This window comes from Suricata suricatta, chromosome 10 (assembly GCF_006229205.1).
Source record: "Suricata suricatta isolate VVHF042 chromosome 10, meerkat_22Aug2017_6uvM2_HiC, whole genome shotgun sequence".
Lineage (NCBI taxonomy): Eukaryota > Metazoa > Chordata > Mammalia > Carnivora > Herpestidae > Suricata > Suricata suricatta.
The window spans coordinates 115,430,452-115,447,877 of record NC_043709.1 but is presented as its reverse complement, the minus strand read 5'-3'; the positions used below and the strand labels follow the sequence as shown (position 1 = coordinate 115,447,877).

General features: G+C 39.8%; 1 protein-coding gene across 1 annotated transcript in view; it reads left to right on the top strand.

Annotated features, from left to right (window-relative positions):
- The window catches only part of CUBN (cubilin), a 270,536-nt gene that overhangs the window by 171,039 nt on the left and 82,071 nt on the right, over positions 1–17,426 (top strand). The window contains exons 39-43 of the mRNA XM_029955578.1: positions 5,325–5,522; positions 10,060–10,206; positions 12,339–12,529; positions 12,691–12,874; positions 16,843–17,017. Of these exons, the coding sequence (XP_029811438.1) occupies positions 5,325–5,522; positions 10,060–10,206; positions 12,339–12,529; positions 12,691–12,874; positions 16,843–17,017 (895 nt within the window). The remainder of the gene's footprint in view (positions 1–5,324; positions 5,523–10,059; positions 10,207–12,338; positions 12,530–12,690; positions 12,875–16,842; positions 17,018–17,426) is intronic.

The window sequence follows — 17,426 nt, the reverse complement described above, 5'->3', positions numbered from 1 at the left end:
TGCATCTAGAGTATTCTGTTCTGACATGTTATTTCCACACACACACCCTTACAAGCTGTTTCCATAAAATTGAATATGGATCTCTTTCTTAAAATATTATACTTATCTAAGAGCAAAGAACCATCACCGAGATTGCCAAATGTAATTTAAAGTGTTCAATTTAATTCTGGATAGCTCTTCTAAGTAAACTTGAGTTAAGCCTTTTTTTTTATATATATTCTCAAATCTCAAGTTAGAGAAGGAATCACTTACTCATGGAAAATATTATATCAACAAATATAATTTAGTACTCAAAAAATAACAAATCCTCTTCTCATACTTCAACTGTTTTATGAGTTAAGTGGATGAGTTATTATATCATAAATCTCATTTTCCTTAATCAAGAACAAAGGAAAGTGAAAGTAAGAAGGTAAGGGAATTTTATAATTTACTAGTTATTTAAAATATATTAATGTAGTGAACATTGTACCATCAGCATTTCTTACACATGCATATATTTAGCTTAATTCAGTAAATATTTATTGAGGATTTGTTATAGATACACTGAGATGATGTAGTCAAAGGACAAAGATCTGATCTCAACTCTCTAGGAGCTTAAAAATAGTTGGGAAAGGGGTGCCTGGGTGGCTCAGTCAGTTGAGTGTCTGACTTTGGCTCAGGTCATGATCTTACGGTCCATAAGTTTGAACCCCACGTTGGGCTCTGTGCTGACAGTTTGGAGCCTGGAGCCTGCTCCTATTCTGTGTCTCCTTCTCTCTCTGTCCCTCCCCTGCTCACATTCTGTGTGTGTGTATGTGTGTGTGTGTGTGTCTCTCTCTCTCTCTCTCTCAAACATAAATAATCAAAAAGATTTTTAAAAATAGTTGGGAAAGACAAAGCATTCATATGTCAGTTAAGTAACAATTTAGTAATTAAATTATTTAATGAAAAAAAAGTCATACAGGCAGAAGAAAAGAAAGTAAAGGAAACTGAGCTTAATGTGGACGAGGTTCATTTGAAGGAAATTAAACATGTCAAGTAGGAAAATATTAGCATATCAGTCAGGACATGATCAGATATGGCACAATAGCAAACAATTCCAAACTCTGAGTTGCTGAAAAATAATAAAATTTCTTTCTGATTTATGCCACTTGTTCTTCTTAGGTTAACTAAGTGCCTTGTCACCAGTATCACTCCATAGCCCAGGCTGATGGAGCTGACAGTGTTTGGGACATTGACGGTGATCACGGCAAGAGGAAAGAGAGCTCTGGCATTCTGAATATAAAAATGCTCCGCTTAAAAGTGACAAAAGTTGTTTTGCTCATAATTAATTGCCCCAGACTGGTCAAATGGCCTCCCTCAGCCACCAAAGTGTCAGGAAATGCAATTTCACCGTGTTTAGAAGTGAGGAAAATTAATATTTGACCAAAAAGAATAATGACTTCAAGTCAGTTAGTCTGACAACTGCCTTTTATAAATTCAAGATAAGAAATATTTCACAGAGAGGAAAATCTTAACATTTGAAGACCCTGAATAATATTAAAATCTTCCACTTCAAAATTGCTTTCATTTGTCTCTTTTTCTCCTTACTTCTGTAGTCTAAGTAGTCCCGTAAACATTTACACTCACTTCCTGGTAGTCCTAGTAAGATTCAAACATGTACTGGTATAAAAGTCAGAAACCTCTGGAATGGTGGCGTGAGAACCTCTGAAAATGTATTCCTGCATAAAAACAATGAGAACATCGTCAAAATTGTCAAAATGAGCTTTTGAGAACTCCGGAAATTAATCAAAGCTTGCAACAATCCAAAGTGTGTTTATTCAAAAATGATGGCTGAATCTGAGGAAAATAGTCAACTTTCTGAGATCTTAATTCTCCCTGTTTCCATTTCTCCACTTGCCTCAGCTTTGCAGTTGTCTTGCAAAATCCTCAACTAGGGTGTGAAACCAGCAGTTCAGGGAATATTGGAAGGGGTAGGACAGGTTGAGAGCTACAGAAAACATTCCTAAGGAAGGCCATTATTTGACATGTGGCAATACCATTCCAAAGGAATTCCTGAGACATTGCCATTATTTGACTTATCTGGCAGCTTCCTAGGAAAGCTCCATTCTCAGGGCTTGTCTTCATTTGACCTGCCTCAGGGGTTGCTCTGTGCCAGTAGCCTGTCCCCAGGGTGTTTGCAGAAAACAATCAGTGGCGATTATTTGACATCACAGTTGTATGTGGCACTGATAACAGCTGCAGCTAACAAGAGGGTGAATAGAACTATAAAAGAAAAGTCCTGGGGAATGAGATACCCCCAGGGAGCTTTGGAAAGCTCTGACATATTTCTGGAAACGTAGAAAGCCACACACCTGTGCAGGGCTGTGCACATGTCCAAGGAAAGATACAAGGACCCTGATCTCTCAGTTCTATATGATCTTGAGGATCTGTGTAAGCAAGAAGTGAAGACTAAGGCAGAGTTGTAAACTGTCTACTAGAGTCTTATAGGCATAGCCCAACACACACAGACTTTAAATTAGCTATTATAAATGTGTTAAAAAATTAAAAGAAACCGTGTCTAAAGAATTGAGAGGAAGTATGGGAATAATATATCACCAAATAGAGAATATCAGTAAAGTAATAAATATTATAAAGTAATAGATATTATTAAAAGAAAAAAACAACAACTAGAAATGTTGATGCTGAAAAGTGTAATAATTGAAAAGAAAATTGCCTGGAGGGGCTCAATTACATATTTGAGTAGGCAGAAGAAAGAATCAGTGAACTTGAAGATAAGTCAGTAGAGATTAGTTTTTGGGAAAGAAAGTAAAAGTCTGAAAAATATTGTACCGAGCCTCAGAAACTAAATTATACTAATATATGTCGATGAAAGTCCCAGAAGAGGAGGGAGAGAAAGGGGAAGAAAGAATATCTGAAGAAATAGTATTTGAATACTTTCCAAATTTGATGAAAAATATTAATCTATGCATCCAAGAATCCGAGTAAATTCCAGACAGGATAAGCTCACTGCAATCCATATTTACACGTCACAAACTATCAAAGCTGGAGAAAAAGGGATCATCTTCCAAGCAGTAAGAGAAACTCATTGATCATGGAAAAGGAGTCTACAGTGAGACTAATACCTCACTTCTCATCAGAAACCATGAAAGCCAGATAGCAGTGGGATGACATACTCAAAGTATTGAAGTAAAAAGACTGTTGATTAAAAGTCTATATCCACCAAATGCCTACTCCAAACTAAGTATAAATGAAAGTATGCCAAGATAAATAAAAATGGAGAGGATTTATTGCTGGCAAATCTACTCTACAAGAAATTCTAGTGGGAGGCCGTAGGCTGAAAGGAAAGTACCATAGCATGTCTTCACTACTACTAAATAGTATGTAGTAAGATAATGACATAGTAGATTTAAGGAGATTGTAAATGTATTTTTGTTTGTAGATCTTCTGCTATCTTGTTTAAAGACAACTGCACCAAGCGATGACTGTAAAATTATGTTGATGGACTTGTAATGTTTAAATATATGATTTTTATGACAAAAATTGCATCAAAGGATGAGGATTGGAATGGAATTCTATTAGAGCCAAGTTTTTATACCATTCAAATTAAGTTAGTATTAATCCAAACTGCATTGTTTCAAATAAAGATGTAAATTGTAATTGCCACGACAACCACTGGGAAAAAAACTTTAAAAATACATAGTAAGGGGGCCCGAGTAGCTTAGTCAGTTAAGCATCTGACTCTTGGTTTTGGCTCAGGTCATGATCTCATGGTCATGGGATGGAGCCCTGTGTCAGGCTACATGCTGAGCATGAAGCCTGCTTAGGATTCTCTCCATCCTTCTCCTATGCCCCTCCACCACTTGCACACATCCTCCCTCTGTCTCTCAATAAAAATAACATATGTGTATATGTGTAGTAGTAAGAAGAACAAGTGAATTAAAATGGTATACATATATATACATATTTAACACTCTCTAGGATGGTTATAATCAGTCAAACAATAACAAGTATTGGCAAGGAAGTGGAGAAATAAGAATCCTGTGTATTGCTGGTAAAAGCATAAGAAGTTGTAACCACTTTGGCATACAGTTTAGCAATTCCTCAAAAATGGAGACAGTTGGTTACCACATGATCTGTCCATTAAATCCCTAGTTATATACCTAATGGAACTGAAAACATGTGTCCACACAAAAATTCATAAATTGAAAATTCATAGAAATATTATTCATAATAGTGAGAAAGCAGAAGTAACCTAAACTTCAAACAACTGGTAAAACAATCTGGTGGTATATCCAGACAGCGGAGTCCTAGACAGCCTTAAAACAAGGAAATGAAAAAAATGAAGGAAAAGGAAAGAAGTACTGAAATACGCTGCAGACGAACCTCAAAACATAAGTGAATGAAGCGAGTCACTAAAGGCCACATGTTGTACGATTACATTTATATGAAATGGCAAGAATGGGCAAATCCATAGACAGAGACAGAAAGTAAATGAGTGGTTCCCATGGACCAGTGGTAATTGGTATAAAGGGTCTTTGGGAACGATGAAATGTTCTAAAATCAGCCCTGAGGGTTACAGAACTTTGTGACTATAACGAAAAGCCTCTGAATGGTCTATGTTAAAAGGGTAAGTTTTATGACACATAAAGAATACTTTAGTAAAGCTAATTTTTAAAAAAATGACTAAGAAATGAAGAATGGCTGTTGTTATACATTTTACTAAGTTGAAAATTATTTTAAAACTGCCCAGATATAAATAACATGGTGACTATCTATACTGAAAAAGTAAAGATCAGAGACCAGAGGACGGGCCCTGGGTGGCTCTGTCGGTTAAGCATCCAACTCTTGATTTGGGATCAGCTTATGATCTCACGGTCATGAGGTTGAGCTTCGCGTCCGACTCCATCCATGATCAGCATGGAGCCTGCTTAAGATTCTCTCTCTCCCTCTGCCCCTCCCCAACCCATGCTTGCTCTCTCTCAAAACAAAAAGATGAAGGAAGAGGAAACATAAATCATCATCATCATCATCATCATCATCATCATCATCATAATGGAAGAGTGTCTTCTATACAAACTAATTTCATACTTAACAAATAATAGACACTAAGTAATAAATGGGCTGTGTGGAAAGACTATGGTGAAAAAAGCAGAATACAGTGTTTTTCTCACACAAAAAATAAATTCACAGAAATCACAGCTGTGTGAGTCAGTGGGTTTAATAAAATATTTCTACATTTCTTTGAGAACTCTGTTGTATTTAGGTACAGAGCTGCCACTTTAAAATGAATGTGCTAGAATCTCCTCCATCCAGGGTATTTCATGGATGTTGTTTTCCTACAGGTGCTTGTGGTGGCTTCCTGAGGACAAGAGAGGCGCCAGCCTTTCTTTTCTCCCCAGGCTGGCCCGAAAGCTACAGTAACAGAGCTGACTGCATGTGGCTCATTCAGGCTCCTGGGTCTACTGTGGAACTCAACATCCTCTCCCTGGACATTGAGGCTCACAGAACATGCGACTATGACAAACTTGTGATACGAGACGGTGAGAAACACTGAAACAAAACAAAACACTACCAAGTTTCAACCCTGACACATACGTAGTTACGTTCCGATATAATGATGCTCGTTTCCTCCCTCCACCCGTTGTGTATAGAAGTTCCCAGACGTTCTGGTCAGTGAAGGCATCCCATACCAGAATTGGCTACAATTTCTGAAGAACGTACGGAAAGTTTTAAATTGTCTGTAACAAACTAATGCACGCACTATGTCAGGAGGAGCGTTATATTAATAAGAGAAAATACTATCTTTGGCTTAAGTAGGAAATAATGGTGTGAGTTTCCAGGTGGTACTGCCTTCTTGTTGAAAGGCCTTGGAGATAAATTTTGATATTTTATACCTATGGCCTTAAGATCCAAGTATGAAAAACTATATAAATAATTGCTCATATTCAATTCTCTTTGTCTTCTGAATCTCCAGGTGGAACAGTAGAATGAAGGGCTTATATTTTTCCATCTTTTCCTGTGTGCACAGGTGTGGTATGGCTAGGCAATGATGAAGGATAAGGATAATGTTAATATGCAGCACGTACAAAATCGTGCTTCACAGTTCACAAGGCTGGAGGAGAGGGGAGCCATGTCCTCTGACGAATGTTTCTCACAGCGTGGTCCCCAGACCAGCGGGATCAGTGTCACCTGGGAAGAAATGCCAATCTTGCTGCCATGCCCCAGACCTACCAAAGTAGAAACTCTCCAGATGGGTCCTAGGTCTGTTATTTAAAAAGTCCTCCAGGCAGGGGCCATGTTTAGGGTGAGGAAAGTAAGGCAGGATCATGCAAACTGCAGACTCAGATTCTGTCTTTGTTGAAAATGGTGATATCTTGACCATTTTACGTTAAATCCCAGTTTTTGAATATTGCCCTAAAATATTATTTATCTTGCTTTCTAAGGTCTTTGGCACCTCATTGAATGTTGCCTATGAAGTGAGTGGCTGTCTCAGCTGTCCCTTGTCCCTGCCTCCAGGTGATAATGAAGGTCTCTAATGTTTTAGAACCGCTACCCTGCACCATGAAGACATTGCAGCCTCACGTGCCTACCTAGACAAACAGGGAGCATAACTAGGGAAGTCTTAATCTGGAGAACAGAGTTGAAGAGGCAGCTACGGGGAAGGCAGACTCAGTGTTATCTAGCTTCCTATTTTTTTAAAGAGTTGCGAAAGAGATTGAATTTTCTATGAATTTTCCAATTGTTAAATTTTGGAAATTAATGAAGAATGCTTCAGAACATTTTATGGGCCAAACATGTGTTTGCCTTTTGCCCATAGGTTACTAGAAGCTCTTGTCTCCTTTATCCCCTCAACGCTAGACTTTTGCAAAGTACCGATTAGGAGATGGCAGAGGTGCTTTATTTTCCTTCTGTGGAGGCTGGACACTAACACTCGAGTCAGTCATACAAATGAGGAGAGGGTAAACCTTTACCTTCCCCTTTTCCTATTGACCAGCAACCAACACATTGCTCAGAGAAATTACCATCTTTTCTCACATCAAGGTGTTCCTGTGGACGTTAACATTGAAAACTTTTCATGTAATGAAATGAGCATGTCCCTGCACACATATTTTGAGTGTTCAGAGTCTAGTTGAAACTTTGAAAAAATATCTTCAGTAGGTAACTCCCTTAATGAAGTAAAGTATGGTTCCTCTTTCAAAAGTCACTTTCTGTTGAGTTGGTTTTTGCTTCCCTACTAAACAGCTCCTGATCTGTTTTATCATCTGTGAAAGAGAGACTGATCCCTACTTTGAGAGGTTGTTGTGTTAGAGAATGTAATAAATGCAAAATTCCCTAGCAAAAGCCATGGCATTTTGTAGATGCAGAATTTGGAACTGTTTAATTTAGATTTCAATTTACTTTATTAGAGATATTTCTAAAATAGATTTCATCATATCCTCTTTCTAGAATGGAAGTGTTCTTGCTGAGTCATAGAGCTTGGGAGAGCTCTGCAGATTGACTTCTGTGCCAAAACAATGATAATATTTTAAATTGGCGAGCAGCCTGTCAAGAGATATTTATTTACAACATGTGTTGGTACTAATAGGTTCAATATTTCCTCATTTGTTTATTGATTTATTCAAGAAGTCATTATTCAGTGCCTACTATGTGGTAGCTGGTGGGTATTTTGTTCATTGGCATGGTGTTAGGCTATACTTGGAATGAAATTTCAAGTCCCATTTCAATCATTTGTTCAGCCAGGTTTTACTTCTGGTGACAGGCGCATATGACATTCTGAAGCAAGTATCCAAAGCCATTGACCACAACCAATAATACTTACAGGCCACTTCTACAATTGGCGAGTCATCACAGGCCTTCCGCCCTTGGTCCTTGGTCCAAGACTAGTTGTGGACATTCTTAGGCCAACCCAGAGAGGGCCCTGATCCTTTCTGAGAGACCTGAGTCACTCTCTTACCTGCTTATTCATTTTACAGAATTGTGGTGGGTCAAGAATGAATCAGTTTTTTCCAAACTATGTACCACCAGATTTTATATGCCAAGACTTCCCAAAATTGAAGTTCCACGAAGCTACATTGGACCTAGAAAAAGTTAAACACAAATACACACACACACACACACACACACACACACACACACACACACATAACATACACACACAGGAGAAAAGGGGGGAAAGGCAAAAAAATAACTGTGTCCAAAATTCAGTAATTCTTTTATCTATTTATATATTTTTAGATATAAATATCTACTTTGTGATCTTAGGGAAATCATTTAATAGTATAGTTTGAACATCTGGAGTTAATTAGCCAGGGTTTTTAAATCCTTGTTGACTTCTATGTTCTATGCCTTCAGGCAGCTTTTATACCCTCCCTAAGACTGTTTCCAATGTACAAAATGGGGATAATAAAAATACCTACTTAATAGCATTATTGTGAAGATAAAGCCTGATATTGCATGTAAAGCACTCAACGTGGTAATAATAATTGCTCAGTAAATGTCAGCTACTGGTAATCTTGGGGCCCGGCTTCCACAGCTCTACAATGAGGATTCTGGACTAGAAAGAGAATTACCAGACTACCTTTTAGCCCTGGCTCTTTACCTTTGATTTTCCCCTCCCTTTAAAGATCAAGTTCATCTCTGCCACAATCCATATGGTAAAGTTGCGGAAGGCTCTAGACCTACCTTGGTATTTATTATGGATGCTGTGGGGGAGAAACAAACCATCTTGTGGTTGTTGGGTTATCTACCAACTCATCAGATAGGTGATCCATAAGTAATTATTTAGAGATAAGCACTGTTTCGTCACATGGTCTGAGGTGAAGTTTAGAAAAGAAATAAAAATCAGTAGATCCTATCCAGTCTCCCTAAGAGAGAAAATATGCACCTATGAGATAAGTTAACAACAGACAATGAACTTCCACATTTTGTGGCATAGACCATGAGAGAGTAAGTCGTCAAAAACGATTTAGGGCAACATGGGCAGCAAAATAACAAGTGCAAAAGGACTTAAAGAGAGAAACTTTTGAATTCTAAAAAACCAAAAATTTCCAGAGGTCAGAAACCCTCCAAAGAACACCTTTCAAGCATCTCCTGTTTATAGCTATACCATTGCACTTGTGATTTCAGACAATACGTTGTCTTCTAAAGTAGTTAAATAATGAGTAAGTTTTAGGTGGTGATCAATGGTAGAAAGATTAACTTTGCTGATTGTTGTTTTATAGGGGCACATTTCCTCAGGTCTCATAACCTATTTTTGGTTTTTATCAGCTTGAAGTTTATTCATTATTTGCCTTAGGGGAAAAAAAATTCCCAGCTGAGGAATCCAAGTATTTCATAATCTCCTTTGCTGCATTCTGGCCTTGACGGTGGCTTTGTTCCACGTTGCTCGTATCCAAGAGTAGTAAAAAGGAAAAGAACCATGAAGGGACCAGTTGTCCTTTGCCTCTCTCCTTGGAGGGCGCCCTTGCTGAAATGTTTCTCATCCTCCACAGATGGACATACATGTGTTCATTTAAGAGTAACATGAATAAATGATATAAGACAAATGAAGTTTTAAAAACCCACAAAAAACATAGCCACAACCAAAAAGCTCTCTGGAGCCGAGGTTCATATAAAAGTTGCATAGCTGTTGGCAAATGACCTCACAACATTAGTACAAATCTGATGCCGAAGAGCCCATCCTTCTTCTCCTTCAGATGCTTGACCTTCAGCAATGAGAGTAATCTAGCAGAGTCTCTAACACACATCAGCACTGGTCCTCCATCCGAACTCTCATGTACTCTGATTTTGAGTTTTAGTGCCAGGAGGAAGTGTTGCCCCATTTTTTAGAAGGACAGTGGGAACTGTCAAGGGAGACTTTAACAGAAAGAGTAAAGAGAAGGTAGGCAGCTCGATTAGGAGCTGGAGCCAGAATGATGTAACTCTGGAGCATCCTGGTACTTGAGAATCTCATTATCTCCCAGGAATGGCGATGTTCCGAGAAAAATGCATGAGCTGCCTTGTCTGTGTTGCAACTGATGGTGGAGGAGATTCTGAAGACGCTGTTTTCACACTTGACATTTCCTTTCTTTGGCATAGGAGACAATAACCTGGCCCAGCCGCTAGCGGTTCTCTGTGGCAGAGAGATCCCTGGACCCATCCGGTCCACTGGCGAGTACATGTTCATCCGGTTCACCTCCGACTTCAGTGTCACCAGACCCGGCTTTAATGCATCGTTTCATCAGGGTAATGTGTACATTCTTTTCTATGTCGTGTCATATCGTCTCACCTCATCATCATCGTCATCATCATCGTCTCTCTCTCTCTCTCTCTCTCTCTTCCCCTACCCCACACTCTCTGCTTATTTTTCTATGCCAGGACACAGATTATAGTCAGAGCATCCGGGGTCTCTGCCCAGCCTCTGGCTGGCTATCGTCATGCCAGGTCCTGAGTCCTGATCCAAAAACCTGTGGCCAGGGTTGCACAATAGGATCCCCTACAGCCAGGTCCCTGGGCGAGGCATCTTCCCCCCTTTAAGAGGAGGTGCACTCATGGTAGGCACAAAGAGTGACATCTTTGAAACGATTTTTCAGCCTAGCTGAGGGCTTCAGCTAGAACAGAGTCAGACAGCCCTTACCCATCACCCTTCAAAAGAAAATAAGTCAGAGTCATCTTCAATCTAAGAAATACCCAATGTAATACAGAATGTGTCTTCAGAAATCTTCTGGTTTAAATCTCTCATTTGAGGGTTGTCAGGAAGACTTTGTTTCTCTTAAAATAGGAGTTGGATGAGTCAGAGAATGTGCACGATACGTGGGAGGCGACGATGTGCGGTATGACGGAGACTTTCAACACTTGATCAAACGGGAAGTCTAGTGATAAGTCCAGTAAATCCCAACTAGATTAAAATTAAAGAAGTGGTCCATGGGAAATGGAACACCGAAAGACTCTGTTTTTAACCAAAAAGGCATCATTTTAAAATAGAGTCTCAATATAGACATTAAACATGTATCTAATATCTCCTGCACTATTGTATATGTCTCTTATAGAGTAGGGAGCTATGGAAGATAAATTATCTTATTCACACTCAGGGAGGCAGGTGGCATAGCAGTTTAAAACAACGGGCTTTGAAATCAGACAGGCCCGAAATAGATTTCCACCTGTGATTAAGTAGTCGTGTGATCTGGCTGCACACCCTCAGGGAGCTGCTCATCCCTGACAGCTGGTGAATTAATCCCTGCTCCTCCCTCCACTCTCTCCTCCCACCCCCAACCTCTCTCTCGTGCACTTACGTATGACCTACGTTTGTGTGCATGTATATATGTACATACGTGTGTGGGTACACACACACTTGCGTACTGGATAGCTGCATGTGACTTGAACTCTTGCATCCGTCCCCCTCCCCCTTCCAAACCTGCCCACCCCATGCTCTTTCCAATCTTAATAAATGGAAAGTGCATCCTTTTCATTGCATAAACTAAAAATCTTGATGTCATTCTCAATCCTTCTCTTTATCTCACACCCTATGTCCTAGCCATCAACTATCCCTGTGATTCTACTTTCGCAATAGAGCTAGACCCCAGCCATTCTCCCACTACTGTCCTAGTGCAGGCTCTGCCATCTCTCCTTGGGCTCAGGCAATCACCTCCTATCGGACACTCTGCTCGGCTTCCCTCTGCCCCCACTTACGGTCTAGGAATTACAGACAGAGTGGTGATTTTTAAAATCAAAGTCAGATCATGCCATGCTGATGCTCAAAACCCTTGCACGTCTTCCTCTACTCCTCAAAATATGTCCTCTCGGTTTCCCACCGGATCCAGCCCAGCTTCCTTTGGGATCACTCCTGGTGCCTCATTCATCCTGACTTGCACGAGGTACCCCTAACACGCCCAGCTTTGTTACAAGTGTTTTCTGAACTGAATGCTCTTCTCCCTCAAAGCCATCTGGCTCGATCCCTCCTTTCTCCGGGTCTTTCTTGAGGTGATTTTGTGATAGCACAACCTTCTCTAACTTCCCCCAGACAATGCTGTACCATTCTTTCTCCCTCCATTCACTTTTCTTTGTAGGATTATCCCCATCCCATGTATTATGTATGCATTTATTGTATGTCTTACTCACCTATAAAGTAAGCTTCATAAGTCATTTGTCTCTATGACTTATTTCTATAGCCTGACCTTAGCAATGACCACAAAATGAGTACCCTGTCATGTGTGCTCAACAAATGCTTGCTGGCTGATCACTTCTTCTACTTTGGTCCCAATTAGCTTCAAGCCACATTTCTATTGCCTACGCTTTCAAAATCTTCAGGAAAGCATAAAAATCTTATTGCAAATGTTACTTAAGTAAGGTACCTCTGGTTTTTTTTTTTTTCTGGAAAGGTTGTGGTGGATATTTGCACGCGGACAGGGGCATTGTCACATCACCTCAGTATCCGGAGACCTACGGCCCCAACCTCAACTGCTCTTGGCACGTCCTGGTTCAGAGCGGTCTGACCATTGCCGTCCACTTTGAACAGCCCTTCGAGATTCCAAATGGAGATGCGTCTTGCAGCCAGGGAGATTCCTTGGTGGTAGGTTGTGCTTGCTACCTTTTCTAATTATGATCTTTGCAGAGTCCATTCAGAAAACAAAATGACAGTTCTTCTCTCCCGGGACAAAAATTGATAGGATGTGTGTGCTTTCCTCTTTCTCGGGATGGAGGGACTTATGCAATTTTGTTTTGTGTTCCTAGCTAAAAAATGGGCCTGATATCTATTCTCCACCCCTGGGAAGCCATGGAGGAAATGGTCATTTTTGTGGCCGTCGCCCTTCATCCACTCTCTTCACCTCAGATAACCAAATGTTTGTTCAGTTTATTTCTGATGACAGTAATGAAGGGCGAGGATTTAAAATCAAATATGAGGCAAAGAGTTTAGGTAAGTATTTACTGAGAATAAAGCCTGTGTTTTTCCCGCGGTTTCTTGGTTTTCCTTGTTTAAATAGATTTAAGGAAAACATACAGAAAGCTTTCTTCTCTGAACTCAGATCAATAATTTATTAAGAATAGCTACCTCTTCTACGCACTCTAAGTATGATACATTCAGTATCTCATCGTGACTGCTTTTTAAGGAAGATATCATTCCCATTCTACAGATAAGTAAAATGAAGTTTAGATCTTTCTAAGCCTTCTTATCAAGAGAATGAACAAAGTAAATTCTCCATGAGTATAAATTAAACTGATCTTAAGGATACGCTGAAATTTCCTAGTCTTTGCTACTACAAAATGTCTAATTATAAGTTACATTCAGTTATAGAAACATTGTAAGAATGATAATTACATTGTTTTATAATCATTTGTATGCTTTCTTTTAAAATGAACATGTATTCCTCTGATTCTGTTATTACCCATTTAATTATACATTATGGTGGTGATCTTTAACATAATTACCTTTACTGAATTACACTTGATTATAATTATATTTAATTCTACTGTAATGACTTAATTTTGTGACATTTATTTTTACATAATGTTTAATTGAATAAATAAGTAAATAAGCATAGTTTCAAAAGAAAGTAATGTTAGTAGAGAATAAATCTTTGCTTCCCCTCAAAATTAGATAATACAGGTTTAAGAGTAGTCCTAGGATCTCAATCCCAGATTCCTGAACATATTAAAAAAACAGTGATCTAAATAAGTCCATATACATTTTATTGCATATTCTCTAACATAGGAGAATTTAAAATGTTGGCATAATTTCTTTATTTTGGAAAAGGAGAATAAATAAGTGTCCACCAACTGTCACAGAAAATCATCTAATAGCTTGTGGGGGTCCATGATAACTAGGAATGTTCTTCTGTTACGTCACATTGCATTCATTTCTGGCACTTGGCAGGAGCCTTTAAGAATAACTCTGTGAACACCAGCACCATTACTTTATAGGTCGAGGGTCTGTGATCCTTCTCTATCCCCATGCTGAACTCGGCTGCCCCAGGAATCCTGCATAGGCAGGATTTCACCTGTCACTGAGGCTTTGTGGAGGACCAGTGTCCTATGTCTAGTGAGTAGGCTTCAGGTCATCCACAGAACTCCACTTTCCATGATAGAGTCTAGAGTTACAGTCTGAAACTACTCAGTCTTAAATTACATTTTTAAAGTCAAAATTTAGTGGTAATTCAGGTTCACTAAGGGTTTATTTGCAAACACTATGACTCTTCTGTTCCTTTGTGGACCCTCTTTTCATTTAAGAACGGTGTGGCCATTACCTTCTTCCCATCTTTCTACTTTCAATATTAGACTTGCAGGTCTTTTGATTTCAAAATCTATTATCCATTGATAGATGAGTGGATAAAGAAGATGTGGGGTGTGTGTGTGTGTGTGTGTGTATGTACACACACACACACACACACACACACACACACACACACACTGAAATATTATTCAGCCAAAACAGTGAAATCTTGCCATTTGTGACAACATGTATAGATCTAGAGATTATTACACCAAGTGAAATAAGCCAGTCATAGAAAGACAAATGCCATTTGATTTCACTTATTGTGGAATCAAACAAACAAACAAACAGACAGACAAAAAGACTCTAAATACAGAGAACAAAGTGGTGGTAGCCAGAGGGGAGGGCAGGAGAGGGGATTAAGAGATACAAACTTCCAGTTTCTGGGAAATGCCTGGAAAGAGACACCCAAGGACCAAAGAAGGCATGGGGTGAGGGATAAAAGGAGGAGGAGAGCTCAGTGTCCAAACAGTTGGGGGACAGAAATGTAAAGAGAGATGTGGTCCACCAGGTTAAATGCTGTGGATTTAAAAAAAAAAGATAATAAAGATCCTTGGGTGCACAACTGTGAGGCAACAAGAAGGCGGAAGGAGGAAAGAGAGCAGTGAGGTCAGAGAAAGTGACTTTAAGTGACCTGAGCCCATGGTGAGTGGAAAGAAGAAAAGAACAGGGAGAGAGAGGTGGGGAAAGGGAGAAGAAGGGAGAGAGAGAACACGAGCGCAGGGGAAGGGAAAGGCTTCCACATAGCACGATTCCTGGGGAGACAGTAGAGTATGGGACTGGCCCCAAGCTACAGGAAGATAGTGTGCAGGGAAAGATAAAGGAGGCATTGATGCAGACGAATTTATTTAGGGTGGTGACAAATTGAGGGAGTTCCCATCTGATGTCTTCTATTGCACTCTAAAGGAGAACACGAATTAGCATGCCGACAAGGAAAGAGTGGGCAGAATAAGGGTTTAGGGGGTAGAGACAAGTCTCATAGCTGTTATATTTCTGTGAGACAGCAGGGCTGCTTGGCTGGGTTTAGAGTAGGGAGCATGCATTTGTAGGCATTGATTTCCGCAAATGGTTTGAATCGCATGTTGTCATGAGATTGGGTTTTTCGCAAGGTGAGTCTAAGGGAAGGGTCAAGAGCAAGAGATTCAAAGGCAGTCAGAGGAGTCTACCATTTAGGGTCTCAGAGATGAAAAAAGTTCCAGAGAATGGCAAAATTCAGGATAGGACCATAAATGACTGAAGGACAGCAGAAATAAATGTCTATAGCATGTAGCAGATCAGGTATCTGTTGAGTCTAACTTACTGGGTTCATTCCATTGGTGTTCTAAGTACCCAGTTTGCTCTAGCCTGGATTGTTTGCTGAGATTGCCAAAAAGTGTTTGTTGATAAAAGGAAAGTATTTTTACATAATCCTTGGGTTTAGTTTTTTTTTTTAGAAAAAAGTATTAAAAACTAATTTATCTTCTTAGAGAAACTGGCTAACAAATTCTCTCATGCCAATCATCACTTGCTCTTCAAATGCTTCTAAATCCTGAAGAAATAGAATGAGTGAATGCCCCCAGAGCTGTGCAAATACATATACCTGCTTAGTCCCTTAAACATTGAGATCATACTTCTGCTTCTTCTGTTGAGCTGAGTGGGAAGTGCTAAGTGCTAGCGCATTCACGTGCTTGTCTAAGCAGTGAATGTGTATTAAAGCTGCCATGATGTTCTACTGCATGTGCTGTGCACCACCATCATTTTATTGGCTTTAAGGAAAAAGAGAATTTTTCTAAGAGAATTTATCGTTGGGCAAATTAAAAAGTGACACACTTGGTAGCCCCCTCAATAGCAAATTCAGAGTCTGTTTGCTTTTTAAATGAACATGAGGATAATTCTAGGTGAAGGGAAATTGAACTTGGAAATACAGATAAAGAGACTTCATATTTTAATGTTTATTTATTTATTTATTTTGAGAGAGAAAAAGAGAGTAGGGAAGGGGCACAAAGAGAGGAAGAGAATCCCAAGCAGGCTCTGGGCTGTCAGTGCAGAGCCCAATATGGGACTCAATCTCACGAACCATGGGACCATGACCTAAGCCAAAATCAAGAGTCAGACACTTTGCCAACTGTACCACCCAGGCACCCCCAGCAGGCTTTGAAGAATGATAGTGCAAGTGTAGCTGTTTGCTGTGTTCACACAGGTTGTAGCTACCATCTGCCCCTTGCAGCGCCCTTATATTACCACTGACTGCATTGCCTATGCTGTACCTTTATCCCCATGACTTATTCATTGCATAACTGGAAGCCCATAACTCCCCCTTCCCTCCATCGTTTTGCCCCCCCATCCCACTCCCCTCCCCTTTGGCAACCCCTAGTTTGTTCTCTGTGTTTATGGGTCTCTGTCTGCTTTTGGTTTATTTGTTTATGTCTTTTAGATTCCACATATACATGAAATCATGTAGACTTGTCAAAGCACTATGTCATACACCTGAAACTAATGTGACATTGGGTGTCAACTGTACTTAAATTAAAAAAAAAAAGACACAAGACAGTACAAAAAAGAAAAAAAAGACGTTAGTGGCGTTTATGTCCTCTTGTCTCCAGACTGTAGGTTGACTTAATTGTGTTTCTTAACAGCCTGTGGGGGCAATATCTACATCCACGACGCGGATTCTGCTGGATATGTGACCTCCCCCAACTACCCTGACAATTACCCCCAGCACACTGATTGCACTTGGCTTGTAGCTGCTCCCCCCGGAAACCTCATAAGGCTGCAGTTCGAAGATCAATTCAGTATTGAAGAAACACCCAAGTATGTCGACTCCATTTCATTTTTCTCCTACTCAGAGTTAGTGTTCCTCAGCTGTCATGCTTGAGAATGATTTCTCTTCTTTTCTCAGCATAGAACATCTAGGGACGGAGACGGGACGTGCATTGCGCCTCGAGCCAGGACACGTTGCCTGCCAGCCACTCATTAGCTGAGTGGCTTGTGTACACAGATCTTGTTCCCTCTGACACCAGGCACATCCTCCAAGAGACACTGAGCATGGCTGTTTGAGATTGATGTTATCCATCCTTCCTCCCACAGGAAAAATATAGCGTCTCTGGTAGATGAATATTTATTTTCTCAGCCTCATGCTCAATGTCATAAATAATAAAATATCTGTTTAACAAATGGAAATTTGTGTTATGTGACGCTAGAGGTCACCAGTGTCAGAAAC